This window comes from Seriola aureovittata, chromosome 21 (genome assembly GCF_021018895.1).
Source record: "Seriola aureovittata isolate HTS-2021-v1 ecotype China chromosome 21, ASM2101889v1, whole genome shotgun sequence".
NCBI lineage: Eukaryota > Metazoa > Chordata > Actinopteri > Carangiformes > Carangidae > Seriola > Seriola aureovittata.
The window spans coordinates 12,216,287-12,234,576 of record NC_079384.1 but is presented as its reverse complement, the minus strand read 5'-3'; the positions used below and the strand labels follow the sequence as shown (position 1 = coordinate 12,234,576).

General features: G+C 40.4%; 1 protein-coding gene across 4 annotated transcripts in view; it reads left to right on the top strand.

Annotated features, from left to right (window-relative positions):
• Nucleotides 1-15,194, top strand: part of pald1a (phosphatase domain containing paladin 1a) — a 54,284-nt gene extending 39,090 nt beyond the window's left edge. For all 4 annotated transcript variants that reach the window (XM_056366363.1, XM_056366362.1, XM_056366361.1 and 1 more), the window contains exons 19-20: nt 2,220-2,375; nt 13,159-15,194. In XM_056366363.1, coding sequence (XP_056222338.1) covers nt 2,220-2,375; nt 13,159-13,308 — 306 coding nt within the window. In that variant the 3' untranslated portion in view covers nt 13,309-15,194. The remainder of the gene's footprint in view (nt 1-2,219; nt 2,376-13,158) is intronic.
• Nucleotides 15,195-18,290: the final 3,096 nt, after the last annotated feature.

Sequence of the window (18,290 nt, the reverse complement as noted above, 5' to 3'; positions counted from 1 at the left end):
CTCTTCAGCAGATAAAAGGGAAGAAGAAATGGAAGAATATGATAAGGGAGGAGTTTATGTGGAGCAAGGTTTTTTGTTTTCTGTATCTTTATAGATCTCTATCTTTACTTTTCTATCATCCATATGACGCACACATTGTCTAGTCACAAGCACTTTACCTCACTGGACAGATAAGTATCTCCTGCATTTTTTGTTGGTGATTGTGTTACCTGTTACAAAAGATTGATGTGATTCATCCTAATGTGATTTATCAATATTACTGTTGAAGTTTATATTTTTACTCACTTAGCTGTGTGTATCCAAGGTGTATTTGCACATGTAAAACCTGCAGTATGCAATTATCAGGATCAAATGACTTTATATTACCCATCTCTGCACCTCTGTTCAGCTTTTAAGACTAGTTAGGCTCATTGTTTTGGTTCTTACACAGTACAAGTGTAAGCAGCCATTTCTGCCAAACAAGTGTAGATCGTGTACTGCCTCTGCATGAAATGAGATAGTCAAGGTAAATGAGAAGCTAGTAACGAAGGCAGAAGCTTTGTGGCTTCCGCTGTAGCTGGCAAGCTACCGACTAACGAGCTAGCAAAGCCACGAACCTGCTATCTATAGTCAGTTGCAATAGCTCTTTGAGCGTCTTTCTACTTTTTCTGCACTGAGTCAGTCGCTGGCGTCTGGCATGTGGTTCTCAGGATTAAGCCTAATGTCATTCAAATAAAGGGTTACTGAAGAAGGGGAAAAGGTCTCTGAGATGGCTAGCTTGCTAATTGTCAGTTAGCAAGCTCGTTACCTCAATAGGTGAGTCCAATTTGGACGGTCTGGCTCTGTGGTCCCTCAAAGGTCTGTGCACATTCATGTTCACCAAAGTTGAACTCATTGATTCACTCATATTTATTAAAGTTATTTGAAGATTGAAATTTATTTTTGCTGTGAAAATTTGCCATTTTGAATGCTGGTGTGGCCACGTCTTTACCTTTTACACCCACTTTATCCTCAGGCTGAAATGTGAAATTTAATTTAATTTGCGCATAAATGAAGGTTTGCTGAGCATCGTGTTTTGACAGCTCAGCACTGTTTTGAATGAATGATGTGAAACTTGAAAAGATGATATGAACAGTTTGTCCCCTGGTTCTGGTTAGTACCTTTTTAGGAGTGTCTGCTCATCCCTCAACTCCACCGCTTTTAGCATTGGAACAATGGAAACCTATTTAAAATGTATAACCACTGAGGTTTGATCTCCTTAAGTACTATGGTTGTTGCTTTTTAATGACTTTTTTCTAACGTGGTTGGAGGCAAGTGAGTGACAATGAAAATGCTAAGATCCTCTTCTTGTTTTGTCTTGGTGGGCTCGGTGGGGTTTTACGCATGTATTATAATAGTCAGATTAGTCAAAGCTGTGGATGCACAATATGTGTTTACTACCATGCATACAGACATAGAACCTCTGTTGGTGGAGCTTATGGCCTAAGGGAGACTAAGATAAACTATTTTATGTTGGCACTAAGCGTAAATAATGTCCATGTAGGCGGGCGGATATAGGAGAAACACAGTGCAGGAATGAGGATATTATATAAGCTGAAAACAACTCAGATCTATGTGGCCATCTAGTTCACCACGAATGTCTGCAACCACTGATTGTCACTGTATCATTAATACAAATATAATAAGTAAAGGGCGAGTGATTCATTGTGTTACACAATATGATGTGGATGTGTTGTATTGATTATTCATTGAATTTGCATTATAATGAATGATAAGTGCCCTGTTTGTTAATTAGCAGGATCAACAAATATCAGTGGCACTACTGAAGTGATTTGTTTTTGGTTTGGACTTTAATTTTGACACTCCACACCTTCACCTTCCTGTTTGTCATACTTTAATGCTGATAAAAACTGCTTAACGTTTTCTTTTATTTCAGTTAGATTTCAATAGTTAAAGTTAGATATATTGGTGAGTCTTTTCTCTCTCAATACTTTCACCTTAAATGTCGAGAAAGACCAACATTATGCAAACACAGTCTACATTCAGGAGGATATTAGAGACATTGAACTAGCTACAGTCCACAAGAGACAGCCCATATGGCTGCGCAGTTGTTGATTCTGTACACAGTCCAAATGTAAAAATGTAACAAGTATGCTACTGCCAACAGTTGTTGCTGTATGGGGAAAAATGTGTTGTGCCCACTTGAGATGCCAATAGAGCTTTGTTTACCTGTTTCTCAGATCAAAAGTGGTAAGACAGAGAAGGAGTGTCAGCAGCTGCTGCTGAGGAGCCTGCAGTGCCTGGAACGCTACATTTACCTCATCCTCTTCAACACATACCTGCATCTTGAGAAGAAAGACTCCTGGCAGCGCTCCTTCACTCTCTGGATGGAACAGGTACAGGATCTCTGCTCCACTGCTACTGTTTTCTACTCTATACACATGTGCTTGTCATCTATTCCCTTTTTTTTGATATTTATATACATGCATTTTATCTATTCCTTTTTTGGCATTTATGCAAATAAAGACTGAGACAACAGGGAATATGTTTGATAAAAGCCCCTGGCAGCTGAGCCATCTGCACAGTGGATCTGCACTGCTGTTGCTCTCAGGCATTAAAGGAGGTGTAAGATCGCAGTTCCATTAAAACTGTGGCAGGAGGAACAAATCTTTAATTACCCAAAATGTTATGTGTCAATAACTCGGTGATGAAAAACAGAAACAGGACATGAGGGGGAGACAGTGTTTTTTTTGTTTATTTTTTTTCATACTCAAGGTTACCAGAGTTTCATTAGGATTTTCCTCTAGGAATTTACAAGCTGGTTCTGGTTCTATTGTGGCTGGTTCCTCACACACTGAACTTCATAATGTCTCGGCTCTGTGTTTTTGTTGGTACATTAATCGTTTGGCCACCTGTGCCCCTACAGTAAAGCCGAGAATTTATGTGCATTCCAAACAAATGAGTAGTCTGTAAGTGGTACCCAGTGTGTACACACACACACACACACATTCTCACACACACACACACATTCTCTCACACACACACACACACACACACACACACACTCTCTCACACACACACACACACACACACACACACACACACACACACACACACACACACACACACACATTCACACATACACACACATACACACACACACTGCAATTAAAATGTATGTTGCAATATGTTAAACTCGCATGGTAGTAAAAAATAAACAATTTGGCAAGTTGACAAAACACATTTCAGGGTAAATACAGCAAGTCCACATCATTTGGTTTTATTTAAATTTTTATACATTTGGTTTTAATTAAAAGGTGTTAGCTGTCTTGTTGTTATGCCCGATTTTGCACTGAGGCTCAGCAAACATCTTAAATCATTATTTTTTATGTTTTTATGCCTCTGCACCAGCGACAGTTGTGGACAGAGGTGTTATATTTTCAGGTTGTCTCTCTGTCCGTCCTGTTCTTGTGAACGAAATATCTCAGGAATGCCGTGGGGGAATGTCTTGAAGTTAAGCACAAACCTCCACTTGGATTCAAGTATGAACTGGTTAGAATTTGGTGGTCAGAGGTCAAAGGTTAAGGTCACCTTGACCTCACATAATACATTTTTGCCATAATGCAAGAATCCACTCGCCAATTATGACACAATTTCACACAAATGTCTAATAGGATAAAATGATGAAGTGATGACATTTATATCCAAAAGGTCAAAGGTCAACTTCACTGTGACGTCATAATGTGCAAAATTACTTTTCTGGCTGTTATTCAGGAACAGGCATTTCACATTTGGTTGGATACTGAAGTGGTGACACTAATCTTGGTTGCCCACCTTGAAACTGGTTGTGTAGATCTTCTGTGCTGCCAGGTTGAAAAGTTATCACTACATAAATTATACGAGTCTGGACAGACATGCATGAAAACTGCAACTTGACTGATTGACAGAGGCGTACAACCGCAAGGCTGTAATTCTAGTTTCTTCAGGCTAAAAGATGAAATTTTTATGTTTTTAATCTCAAAGTGTAAGAAATTAGTGTCTAAAATGTAAACTAAATGCAATATTTGGCCTTCAGCCTGCAAATTCACAGCCATTTTGTATTCCTTATTTGTGAGCAGACGGCCCGCGGAAACATAGCCAAGAGGCTGGAATGCTTGAAAATTACTGAACGAACATCTCCTCCTTCTTTGTCTTTATTGAGGTGGAAGAAACTCAAAGAAAAAACGTGGAATTCCAAAATAGACTGGAACAATGGCTGTGAAAACAATTGTCACAGAAATATGCGCGGTCATTCGGTGCATATTCTTCCTGTTATGAATAGCAAATATATGTGGTGCATCAGAGTGACTCTAATGGCCCAGTTATGCCATGAGAAAATACAGACATGCACACAGAGGGCAGGAACACTTATCTGTAAAGCAGGCAACAGAAAACACTTGTGATTATAACATAATATCAAAATGTTATGTCCTGGATATTTCTCTATTTTATCATCCAGGTAGCTGGCATTCCTTCCTTTTGTTGTTCGTCCTTCCTACTAAAGCTACCTCTGAGCAAAAGATCTATTAACTTTCTTCAGAATTTTTCCTCAAAGCGACGTAAAAGCATTTTTCTAAAGTTTGAAAAAGTAATTGAGAATCAACCACTTTAGCTACAGATTTAAATCTACACCAGCCTGATAACCTGCTCTGTAGTGCAAATTGCAAAGCCAATCACTTAGATTTAGACACATACACACACACGCACACATAATATTGACATATCATCACCTTTTAAGTAGTGATGTACAAAGCAGTTCTTTTCTGCATCTGGAATCGCACAAATCAGTTCATTAAAAAGTTTTGTTCAAAAGATTTGTTCTCCGAATGGTTCAGTGTTTGACTGAAGCTTCGACAGCGTAGACCCATTCACTGAACTGAAAAACAGCTGACTGCTGTATACTCCTCATGATCCCCAGCTTACCGAACCGGAAGTGCTGTCACTTTGACAGGAACGCCTAACTCCGTTTATAATTCTTGATATTTTAAAAGTGTCTTCACAGAATAATATATATTCAAGTCTTTTTGACCGATCCACAGTTCGACATTACTCCTGAACTTGCTCGGACTGATTTTGGCAGTTTGATCTGCTGACTATAACTCAACACATTCACTGAGTGGTATGTTCAGTGAACATTCACTGAACTTCTTTCAGTTTTTGCCATTTTTTTTGCTCTGCTATTCATATTGTGTTCTGCTATTTGTATATTCGCTGCAATGCACACACTATATTCTGCTGACATTTATATGTAGCTGTCAGTCATATTTCTTGCTGTAATTTCTATGAGCTACTCTACACTGACATATTGTGTTGTACTATACGTGTGTTGCTGCTGTGGCAAAGTACCTATCTAGAATTGAACACGCCGCTATTCCTCCTGCAAACAAAATGCATTGAATGTCATCGATTTGTTCACGCAGGGATACACTCACTCACCGAGTTAGTGAGCGAACCACGTTCTTCGGGATACACTCAGGCCCTTCGAACGAATCGATGGCTTGAATCACTCACTCGGTGAATGACTGTATCCCTGCACATTCGCTCACAACTGACTGTGAGCTCAACTGAAGTGATTCATTCTTGAAAGACACATTTAAGTTTTACTTTTAAGTTGATATGGAGAATTTGTTGCTCCGCTATGTTCACCAGCTTGTCACTAACTGTGTCAGTCTACTGTTTGGTGCCGAGCAGATGGTATACAGTGGTTTCTTTTTTTAGAGCTATTTTGCTGACAACAGCTGCAAACGATGCCATGAGAGCAGTGAGGGTGAAACAAAACAGTAAAATTCATGCATTTGAGGAACAATGAGCTCAAACGCACTATAAAGCTCTGTAGGGCCAGAGGGCAGCTGCAGGTTCACGAGGAAATTCTCTTTTGGTTCATCAATACGAGCAACTTCTTTCACATTGTCTTTTGGTGTTATTATAAAAAATACTTAACACCACTGTTACATCTGATGAAGTAATTGTTGTATTTGGTGGGAAAATGATTAGATATGATTGAATAATTTTTGGAACTTACAGAATCACAGAATGAAAACAGCTCAGAAGAGAAATTAAATTGATAGGAATTTTAGTTGAGATGGAAGTGAAAGTGCTAAATCATTTTTTTTGTGCTTGTTCTGACCATTAAATCATGCGTCAGCTACTATCATCACATTTTAGTGGTGAAAATCCCAACCCCTCACCTCTGAGCTTTTACTTTGAATATTGTATTTTTACTTCTTGCTACCATGTTAGTGTTAATTCTGTCTTTTCTTACCTTTAGTATAAGCAAGTAGTACATTATTATTATTATTATTATTATTAATATTATTGACAGCGTTGTGGCGCCTCACAGGTGTTTCATGCTGCGCTTTCGACTCCCAATTTCTTGTAATTTTCCTGCATCTCCTGAAACAGCTGGGGCCATATCTGAGCAGGAAAACAAAAACCACAGCTTTAGATTTGCCAGTGCAGTCACCCCCCACCACCCCGGACACTGGGAAGGTCTGGAGGGAGATAGGTAACCAGGCCGCTATATCACATCCATCCATCACCTGCGTGGAGAGCGTCATTCAGAAAGCACCACCATATATCAAATGAAGAATTCTCTGTTGTGGAACAGACTGAAATCAAGAATTTTCCATGCAGTTGCAGGCCTTCCTGTTTTTTTAGCAGAGTATTAGACCCCCCCACCCCCACCCCCCCCCCCCCCCCCCCCACCCCCCCCGCTGCTGCAGACTTGTATTGTAAAACTACTTGTAAAATTACCTTCTCTACTAATTAAATTGAAGTTTAATAAACAGCAACCTAGGCTGGTGACAGAGGTTACCCCTGGACCACGCTGTAGCAGATGAGAGAAGACAGTCACATATTCTTCATCAGCCACAGTGTTAGTGAGGGCAGTGTCAATGTGGTGGAAACCGGCTGGAGGTGCTGAGTCACTGCTGAAACTACTGTGAAGTACACATCAGAATCACATAACTATCTGGTCTGAGCTTAGCATTTTAATGGAGGTGCTGCATGAATTAAGTCCAATTTTCTTGATGAAGGGATAACTGACAGGATAATCATTATGACAGTGACCCGTCTCCACCCGTAGCTAACAAACTGTACCTAAGCTAAGATTAGCTTTTATATTCAGAATGTCAGTTAAAGTGGGTAGATGTCTGTAGCACTGACATGACCCATAATTTCTTACTTTACACATTTTCTTGGCCTCTTTCTCTCTGCTGTTCACAGTTACAGTTTATGGTTCACAGTGAGAAAGTAGTATGAATAGGAATATACACATATATACTGTAATATGTCTTTTCATAACCAAAGTGCATACTGCTAAAATGTCCTCCCCATGCAGGGGAGGTTACTTATTTTCTAGTGTGCTTTCTTCTTCTTCTTTAGATTTAGTTTTATTCCTAGCAGCAGCAGCAGCAGCAGCAGTACTTGTGGTTTCTTTAGATTGAATATAAGGAACTCAATCAACCTGGCACAGCCAAGACACTGTTTGATTGACAGGTCTTCTCTGGGTAAGTGCAGCGCAAAAATCACAACAGCACAGACACAATACTGTTGAGCACAAAACGACGTGGCCCAAACTTACCATTAAAAGAAATTGTATTACTTCCTCACCGGCAGAATGTCCCTCAATTACACTGTACCTAGAAAGGGTAGAAATTGATTTAAAGCAGTCAAGCTCTGCGAGGTGAGACGGTTGCTGCGGCAACCAGCCTCTTTGGCATTAGGGTTAGGATTAGGTGTCATCTTTGAGAGTTCTTTATTTTGATTGATTTGTGATCCTTTTTTTTTTTTTTACAGAGAGGACAGCAAACATGTCAGACGTTCAGAAATCGAAGTATTTTGGTTGTTTTTCTTGTTTTCTTTTTGCTTTGTGTATTTGATGCACATATTACCCTCTGTATGGATTCTGTGGTGTGTTGACTGCTGTCGTTCCCTTCACATCTTTTGCCTTCACTGGAAAATGTTGAAGTGAGAATGAAATGAGTGATGTGAATCTCACATGATCATTCTCACACTGTTCTTAAAATGAAAACTAGTCTGCTGATTGCTCTCCAACTGCCAACAGTTTGACAAGAAAGCTGCCGACGTGTACATAAATTATTAATACGGTGGAATTTAAACCAAGTCGGCTCACAGAACGCTCCTCCGAGAATTGTGTTTCTCCAAAGCACGCGCCAAGGCATGACTAGAGAAAATTTTAAACCATTAAGACTTTGCAAACTCTCCCTCCAGGACCAATTCTTTTTTAAAAGAACATTTCATTCAAAAGAATAATAACAAAACACAAAAATAGTCAAACAGAAATATTGTGAATCTTGTGACATTTGTGATACCTTTTTTTCCCCCCGCCACCATCAGAAATGTGATGTGTTTACTGGCCCAGTTGCTGCGGAATCTGGAAGTGGCCCAACCAATCTGCCCCAACCAACCCGAAGGCACAATCATTAGCCTATCACCAGTGACCGTGGCAGGATCATTAATGACAAACTGCAGTGCCAGAGGCGGCGGTTGAGGGTCATCACCATCACTGGTCATGCATTTGAAGCCATGGTTACACAATCAGCCAGATCTGAGCAGTACAGCCTGTCCTGCATCCCGCACTGACTGTATGCATGTTTGTGTGCATGGACTAATTTGATCTTTACGGCGGCTAAAAGCAGGAGCACAGTGTTCCCAGTCATGCACGGCAGCAGCCAGTGCCAGCTGATATGGAGCCTCTGATCCATTTGGTCTTTTTTGCTTCTGTTCAGTTGGATTGTTTGAACCGCAGCAGCATGTGTTTTGTGTTGTTTCATTGCTGAATCAAAGACGTTAATCGCCACACGATGATACAGCAGTGCGTCCTCAAAGCAGTATATCTATATAAATAAAGCAAGTTTTTTTATGTGTGAAGTAAATAGCGCCTACTGTCACATTGTGTGCACATTGGACAAATATTGTCGCAGGCGTCATTAGGCCATGTTGCCTCGTGGCTGTGAAGTGAGATCAGAGGAGAAACATCAGAGGAGTTATTGGAATTGAAATCCGTGTTTGCTAATCCAAAACGTGGCCCTTTACACAATGGCAGGACTTGTGTATGGTGCATACCACAGATGCCTGCAGGAGGGGTACCCTATCAGTCACTCCAGCTGTTTTGATGTGTGGCACAGAGGCCTCCCTGTCCCCCTGCACCGGCCAGGTATGTGCAGCCTTTGAGATAGCCGACTGTGGGAAGGACCAGCGCCTCCTCGCTGCCCTGCCCCTCCCACCGCTGCAGTCGTCTAATGAGTTTTGGCGTTTGTGATCTCCTCAGTGCAGCATGAGAGGCATCTCTCCAACAGCTCTGCTTACTGTCATCCAGAAAGCTTGTCAATACACACCAACAACCTCACTTCAAGGCTTTTTTTCCCCCCTTTTTGTACCATGAAAGATCTTGATCTTTTTTTTTTTCTTTTTGACTTTGTTTTACACTCTGCAGATGTATTGATGTGCTGCTTTCCACCCTGGTGTGTCATAAAAACATGCCAGGGTTGTGCCAAGATTTTCATTTTATTTATGCATAAAAGTGAAGCTGATTCATAAAAATCATTATGTGTTATATGACTTAAAGTCTGAGAATTATGCTTCAAAAGGACTAAAAATCAAATGTGCAGTTGTCAGGGTAAAGCATCATGTTTTCCCGCATGTTGGTGTCCGGGTGCACACCGTCAGAAATAGAAGTGATGAGAAAATGTGTCACAGTAAACAGAGTTGAATAATCAGACTGACAAATGTCAACGTGTAATGCAGTCTGAGACTGGACCACAAACTAAAACAAGACCTGGTTTATTGTTTGTGGCCATGCTAGCAGCGGGTTGGTCAGTCAGTTGGTACACCACTTTGGTCCAGACGGAAATATCTCAACAACTATTGGATGGATTGCCCTGAAATTTTGTACAGACATTCATGGTCCCCAGAGAATGGATCCTAATGGCTTTGGTGGTCTTTGCTGAAATATCTCAACACATACCAGATTGTTTGACACAGAATTTGGCACTGATATCCATGTTACCCATACAGTGTATCCTAATGACTTCGGTAACTCGAGCGCCACCATGTTGCTGTGGGTTTGATTTAATATTTAAACAATTATCAGTTGGATTGCCATGAACGTTACCCTTGGAATCAATTGTAATGACTTTGGTGATCCTCTGAGTTTTTATCTAGCGCCATCATCAGGTAAAGTTTTCAGTTACTGTCGATACCTGCAAAACTAATGACATTCCCATCAGCATCAACTGTACTTTACATTGGTGCTAAGTAGTGGATGTTTGCATGCTAAATTAAGATGGTGAACCTACACTAGAGTCAAAGAAAAGGTTTCAAGTGTGTGTGTGTGTTTGTTTACCAGCGAGTGCTGTAAAAACAGAAACTATGAAGTGATGCCAAAAAGGAACAATCCTGTCACCAGTCGTGTCAATATATCAAAACATCCATACAAACTTCTGAAAACCTTTTCTGCAGCCGAATCAACTTCACTCCTCTGATCTGCCGTAACTGTCGTGTAGTCAACCTGATTGCAGCTGGCGTCCTTTATAAGGGAGCTCACTTTTCAGAGCCACTTTCAAAAGGGGCAATTAACAGATAGTGAAGTATTGTTAAAAAGAAAAAAAAGTTTGACAAGATGACTCAATGTCAACATTCATGGCTGTTATCTACAGAGATTGTACAGAGTTGCACTTTATCCTCTATCTAAAGCCCAGCAACATCCTCTTGAAACCCTTGGTTTCACCATGAGATGGGCCTCTGTGACATGACTTTTCGCTGTTTCAGGTTTTTCACACATCCCCTGTTTAGACAGCTGGGCTGTGGAGTAGATGAGTCAGGTTAAGTACCCTGGTTAATAGCACAAATCCAGAAATTCTCCTGGGAGCCCCATCTGCTGACTAATGGTCCCGCCTGGTTCAGCTGTACCCACTCATTCGTTCCCACCAAAGAACTTACAGAGCAGTGGGGCTGGAAGCCGTTCAGGAATATATCCAACACAAATGTGTATGTACCAATATGTACATCAGTGCGTGCATTTGCTGTAAAAACCTGTACCAAGACAGGACAATAGCTGCACGGACATTTGTTCATAGTGAGATGGCTCACAGGACTGAGGAAAGGGTTTGAAGTTGGAACCAGAGTCAACTCTACAAAGCACTAGTTTTAGTGTTACATGATATCTATTGTAAGATTTGATTTTGCATGGTCAGCAAGTAGGTAATCTAGACCACACTCTGCGGTGCCTTGTGTTTATTTCTGCACAAAGCTGGCCAGCTAAGCTATAATCATTGTAAGTGAAAGGGATATCTTGGTACTATTATTCCTGTTCATTGTTCCAGCATGTCTTCCTCAGCGTTCAACCTGACGGTGCATTTTTAAAAGTGTCCTGAGCAGCACTTCATACAGGATTACCTCACAGCCTCAAGAGCATAACCGCAGTCATACTCTTCATTTTTCTTTTGTTAGTTTTTTAGTGTGCTTCCACAAATAATGCCCTTATTCACCCCGCTGTTTAAACATTTCTCATCTTGGGCATTCTTCTCCGCTCCAAAAATTTGCAGACTCTTCGACTGCCTGAGGACAGGAGGGTGAGGTTAAATTGGCAAAGTGTTTTAGGCCACATCCCTTCATCTGAGTCATTCCCTGATGTCTTCTAGGGTCTTACAGACTTGCTAACAGCCGGTGGTTCAGCCGTGTTCTGTATTGATTCCAAGCTGAGAGTGTTAGCTGCTAGAGATAACTTTCCTTCACGCTTGAGCGGCCCAAAAATGGGTCTGGAATCCTTTTAAAAGGGCCCGTGATATGAAAATCGATACATGGGTCAATGTAAATAAATAAATTTGAGACCGTGTTGACTTTCTTAGTCCCTCATATGCTCTTTTATCAAATGTAGTGACTGAACTTCACAGTCCAGCACTGTTTCTTAAAGCGTCTCCTGCAGAGTAAACTGGGCCAGCTGGGGCACTTTTTAATGGGGTATTCAATCTTTAAAGTTTCGGCAGGGTTTGTTTATATATGTTTGTATTGTTTGGCTTTATGGGCAGATGTTTCTGGTTGTCCATGGTGCTTCCCATCAGTCCTATGGTGCTTGACAGCCACAGCAGACCATGAGTCAGCGTGACCTAGGGCTTAATGCGAACACTTAACTCCCCAAGGGAAATCTCGCTATGTTCCTCTGTCTCCTCATTCATTCAGAAATGACTCAGACACAGAAAAACTGAATAACATATACAGTGTCCATGGTGTTGTTCCAACGCTGTCCCATTACAGGACTTCAGGAAAATAGTGAGGTAGTTTAGTAGATTGTTTTTCAGTTTTATGATACTTCCAGTCCACTAAAGTTCAGTGGTAAACATTTTACTATGAAATCAAAATCAATCATCGCACACAATGAGGCTTGTAGAAATATTCTTCAATGGTAAATGGACTGATTTTATAGCACTCTTATCAGGCATTTCACAAGTTGCATCATTCATGGTACTGGCCTAACCATCGGAAGCAAGTTGGGGTTCACTGTCTTGCTCAAGGACACTTCAGCATGTGGACAGGTAGAGCCAGAGACCAAACCGTCAACCCTGCCATTAGCGGACCACCTGCTGAGCCACAGCTGCCCCTTCAGTTGTTCATGATTATTGTTCAACATGTTTCAGCACAGGCTCCATCAGGTCTACTCACTTATTAAACAATAAAAGCAAACTATTGAAGAATATTTTATATAAGCCTCCAGTGTGGGATGATGTACAGTGTGGGAGGATATTCTTGCAGATGCTGTGCAATGCACAATTGTGAATTTTGGAAAATATTTTCCATTTTTCTCCACTTGATGTTGTGCTGTGGGTTGTGGATTAAGATTTTATACACAAAACATGAGCAGCTTGTAAAATAAGATCTGTCTGGTGCTGATATTTTTACTGAAGTGAAGGATCTGAATACTTCTTCTACCACTTCCTGTTGTGTCCAAACCCTCGGTAGATCCCTATTGTTCCAATGTATAAGAAAACCATCAGATAACATGTTTTAACTCTGAAAAAGTGGCAGTCAAAGCATTTGTGTGGTCATGATGGATAGATAAAAAAAAAATGCCTGGCTTGCTGTGTTGCCTGCACATTAACATTTCATGTATTTTTGTGGTAGGTGGCTGCCAGGGCCGGAGTTTATGACATCCTCAACCAGCTGGCCTTCTCCGAGTTTGAAAACCTGAGGGACACGCCGCTGGCCAGGCTGCGCTGCCGCTGGCAACAGCAAAACATTCAGTCACTTCCTTTCCGAGGGGAGTTCGTTTGAGAGAGGATCACTGTGAATGCACCAAAACAGTAGTGCTTTTCAGAATAAAAGACATTTCCAGTAACATTGTCATGCCTTCTATATTTACCCATGTATTATGCATATCTTCACTTCACTTATTGTTTGCTTTTTTTTTTTTTAACATTTTGTAGGTGTTTTAATGTTAAGTCTTAGCAGATGGTTGCTCATATACTAGAATTGACATTTGTGCTTTTGCCTGTTTTTTTGTACTGGTAGATCATAGAATTGACTAATATTTATGTTACTTTTTTTTTTTCAAAGCAAGTTTTAAAAAAAAATGTTTTCTTTTCTTGAGTTCTCATTTTTGAAGATGACAGTCTTTCAAAACTTCTGTTGTTCAAAGACAAAAGTTAAACATTGTTATGGAGGAGAGAAGCAAATTCCACTCTGTTGTTAGCCAACAATTTTGGTCGTATATGTCACAACTGTTTGCTGTTGTGTGACCTGATATTTTTCTTGAGCCCTGTCCTTTTCTCCTCAGCACAGCTGTCATCAGTGGCTGTGCATTTGTCTGTCTTGAGGTTTTCGGTTTTTTGAGGGGATTCCCTGTGTACATATGAAAGCTGTTGTTATTTAAATGGAATGTGTCCTAAGGTTTTCTAAAAGCTGATCAGGGTGGATGTTTTTTGAGAACTGTTGGTCACTGCTTCTTCAACAGTACTCTGTCCCTTCGTTGTACCTGTTTCTTTTTACATTTATTTCCATATGTCGTGACACAGGTACTAACAGTGAAGCATGTCAGGAATTTTTTATGTTAGTTTGATTTTCACTTAAAAGCTGTAAACACGTCTTTGTATTGGACTTTTCGGAGATTGTCAAAAACCTGGCGCCTACGTTACCCACAATGCAACCCGACCGCTGATGGTTCAGCCGGGGATTCAGATGTACAGTAGTACTCCCCATGACCTGTAAACAGACTTTGATGTGTAAAGTTGGCGGAGTTCCCCTTTAATCAGCTCGGCTCTCGCAGACTTCACGACCCCTGCCAGTAAACGGTAACAATCTCTGTGACATCACCAGTCCGTCAGTAGGAATCAAATTATACGTCTGACGGTAAAATGAATGGTTGGAAAAAGCCAGGCATGCAAATACTTGGGTTCAAGAAAAACACTTGGTATCAATTGATGAATGATAAATATACCCTCTAACAAAGGGTACATGAAGACGAATGCTGCATGATTCACTGTTCAGGACAATAAAGTTATAATTGTGTTGTCAGACGAACAGGGCAACAGTCAGAACATTGCTTTTATTCAACACATGTCGATTATTGTTTATTATGTTTTTGCGTGTCTACATTTCAAGTAGTTCTACTGTACAGTATTTCTTTAAAAAGTCTTAACCCCTTTTCTTGTTTGACTATTTTGTTCTTCTTTAAATTGCTCATATGTGTTTAGTTGTAAAGTAACTCGTAGCTTCAAGTGTGATGTAAAAACCATAAATCCTGCCTTTTAACCAGAAAGATAAGCCAGAAAAAAAAAGAAAAGAAAAAAAAACCTCAAAAATGCTTCCTCCTGATGCCTTTCACTCCGGCCTGTTTTATTCTGCCAATGCGTCCAAACATTTGCACTGTATATAACTCATCCAGACTGATGGAGCAAAAAGATTGTGATGACTGAAAATGAAATGGAATTTGAACTTGAGAGACTATTACAAACCCATCTTTGTGTGACTTGATAACACAAGAACATACATCTGCTGGTTGTAATAACACCTTAATGTCTTAGCTATGCTCTTAATTTAAATTTTTTTCCCTTCTTTTTTTAAACAAAGGAACTCTTCATAGAAGCAATGTATTATCTTTTATTCACTGTATGTGCCATTTATTTTCTTTTTGGGGGGCTAAAATAAATAATTTCAATACATTTAACAGCCTGCGTCTGCTTTTGGGATCATTTTGCTGTAAAGTAAAACTGATCCATCTGTGTCAAGGACTTGGGTTTTAAAGTGTGGGTGGACTTTCTGACCGTGGATATTTTGCACACAACTCTCCGCTGCGCATTGTTTCATTGAAATTTCCGATTCAGCAGATGGAGCCAAATAATTGTCTCCTCCCTCCTTGGCTTCCTTTTTTTTTTTTTTTTTTTTTTTTCCCCTCCTTATCTCAGCATCATCTTTTGCTCTAGATACGCACCGCTTAGGACCCGGTCGTATATCCGGACGGTCTCTTTGTCGTGTCAATGCGAGCCTCGGGAGCAGAGCAGGTTATGAACATCGAGCAGCGTACATTTACACAAAACAGATAATTCATTGTTGGACTGAAATCTTGACATATTCCATATACAGTAATAAAGAGCTTAGGAAGATCAAAAGACTAATCTGAGTTGCCTTTTGATGTGGACAGGTAAGGTCTTAATTAAAAAAAAAGGTCATTCTGTCAAGAATGGAGGCCTGTGTGCGGATTAAAAGCCACCGGCCGGCACATCAGTGAAGCTCACTTGGCTTCGCTGGCCTGCTTTGAAAGGCTGATATCCCAGATCACTTCCCGTCTTGTAAGTGCATAGCAGGCTTATCTCTTGGAGTGCGGAAGTTGTAAGGATTTTATCACACCATAGCCTATCCTGGATTATTGTAAATGGAAACCAAGTGGTCCAGATTGAAACAGTCCTTTTATAGTTTGTTACACTTGTTTCCTTTCTACACCATCTCAGTTTATAAGCCTCTTTATCCCTCTTTGTTATGGGGTCAGCAGTCTCTTAAGAGATATATAAGGTACATTCACAGAAACACTCCTGTATAGAACACTGTGTCGGTGAATATCTCCTAACTCTACCGACAGACAAATCGACGAAAACAACATGCGGACACGGAGAGGGGTTATTCAGTTGCAGCATGTGGCCAACTTGACTCTGGGTCAAGATAAGCCCAGGACATGAGCAACATGCTTGGATGATATAGCGGCCCCTCGCCTTTGAAATCCTTTCCAGACTCATTGAGATACTCCCCAATGTGAAACTCAAGCTAGCAGTTCTGAGGGATCCAGAGATTACGGCAGACAAAGAGCAGCATTGAGAGGTGAGCAGCAAGAGGGGATGTAATGAACTTCATGTAAAAAAGCTTCCCTCTGCAGATGAGAGAGTCGCTCAGGAGAGGAGGCATGGTGCCGGTGCACCGTCGTCCTCTTCGATTGTTCCTCTGTGGATAAAGCAGCATTACGAAACACCCCAGAGACTCAAGTCTGCTCTCAGCCCTCTTGGTGATTTGATCAATAATGAGACACTGAAAATCTTTGAGGGGATGCTCTTAAATCTGCGCTGGCAAACATGGGCCTTCATTTACTGGGGACAATAATCCACAATCCCAGATAGGCTAGGTATTACACACCCCACTGAGCAAGGTAATGAAATGTCTCCACTGCCAGGATCAAAAATACTGATTGAATTGATATAGAGCTTTTAAATGCTCATTTGATTTTTTGAAACACATCCCATCAAATAAGGTTTTCTTACTTAGAGGCCCTGTATAAGTGGTTTGTTATTATTGTTGTGTGAGCTTTACTGAAGCTACATAACAAGATAAAGTCTTAAAGTGGAGGACTCACAAAATCACAAATACATCTAATAAGGCTTTACATCTGTATATGTTATTTTTATCTATTAGTTTTTATATAATAGGACATTATGATTAGAGACCTTAAATGTGCATCTGAATGGGGATTTGTATCAAAATACACATTATGACTGTCAGATTGGATGATAGAGACTGATGTTTAGCAGTCATAAGCAGTTTACTGTGTTTAACACCACAAACAACTGAAGCTGATGAGAATGTCCTTAGTTTTACAAGTATCAGTCATAAACAGGACACTTTATAATTTTGACTAAATGATGGTGTTGGTGATTATCAAAACTCATACCATGTGGTAGGTATATTTAGTTTAAAATTTACAGCAGTCCATCCTATAGCTGTATTTCACTTAAAAACAAAAATGTCAACCTGCTTGTGGCACTAGAATAAAAGTCAGATTCAGCAGGATTCATCCTTGACCATAAATGTCAGTGTAAAATGTCGTCGACTTACAAACAGCTCAGACTCACTGATTTTACAAACACAACCATAGCCCAAAACGAACAACCAAATAATGTGTCTACATCAGCTGAGCAAGTTGAAGTTATAATATGTAACTTTATAATATGTAACTTTTCCACATTAAAATGTATTTTTTGAGTTATGTACTTACAATATCAATATATGTGTTTCCAGCAATTCTCAGACCTAGAAAACCATGCCAGTTTATTTCGTCGCCTGCCAATAACATCATAAACCCTATGTGCATGTGTTAGCATGTTGGTTCCCTGCCAGATTCTCAAAATTGACTTTTATCTAATTTTAAGCCACATACATTTTTAACGCTGCAGTCGTTTTCTTTATGTTTTAACCACATGAAGGATTTTAGACATCGGACGTCTGGATCTTAAGTTATCAAAGAAAAAAGCAAGGCAAATGTTAGGCAGCTCGGCTCCCAGCCGCTGGAGGCGTCCTGTCCTGTGCCAACCTAAGAGCATTGCGAACGCACTGATTTTTAAAGTGACACAGCTTTTTTCGTTTACCGATTTCAATCCCCTGGTCCGTTTGTGATGGCGAGGAAGACACTTTCTGCGGATAATTTGGTTGCCAGTAAAAAAGCTGCTGGAAGCCCGGTTAATAAGTCATTAAAAAAACAAAGGTAAGCAGTCTCTGTTTCCAGCTACTCCCTGTCCTCGAAGAGCATAAGTAAATCAATATTATTCATAGTGAAACTGCTTTATGGGTGTTTCTACCGGTTTTAATCCCCTGGTCTGTTTGTTATGGAGAGGAGGACACCCTGTGGATAATTCGGCTACCGGTAAAAACCTCCTGAATGTCGGGTTCATAAGTTACCAGAGAAACAATCAAAACAGAGGTTAGCAGCAATCTCAGCTCCCAACCCTTCTCTCCCTCCTCTGTACAGCGCCGGTGAATGGAAATGTGAAACTGCTTTA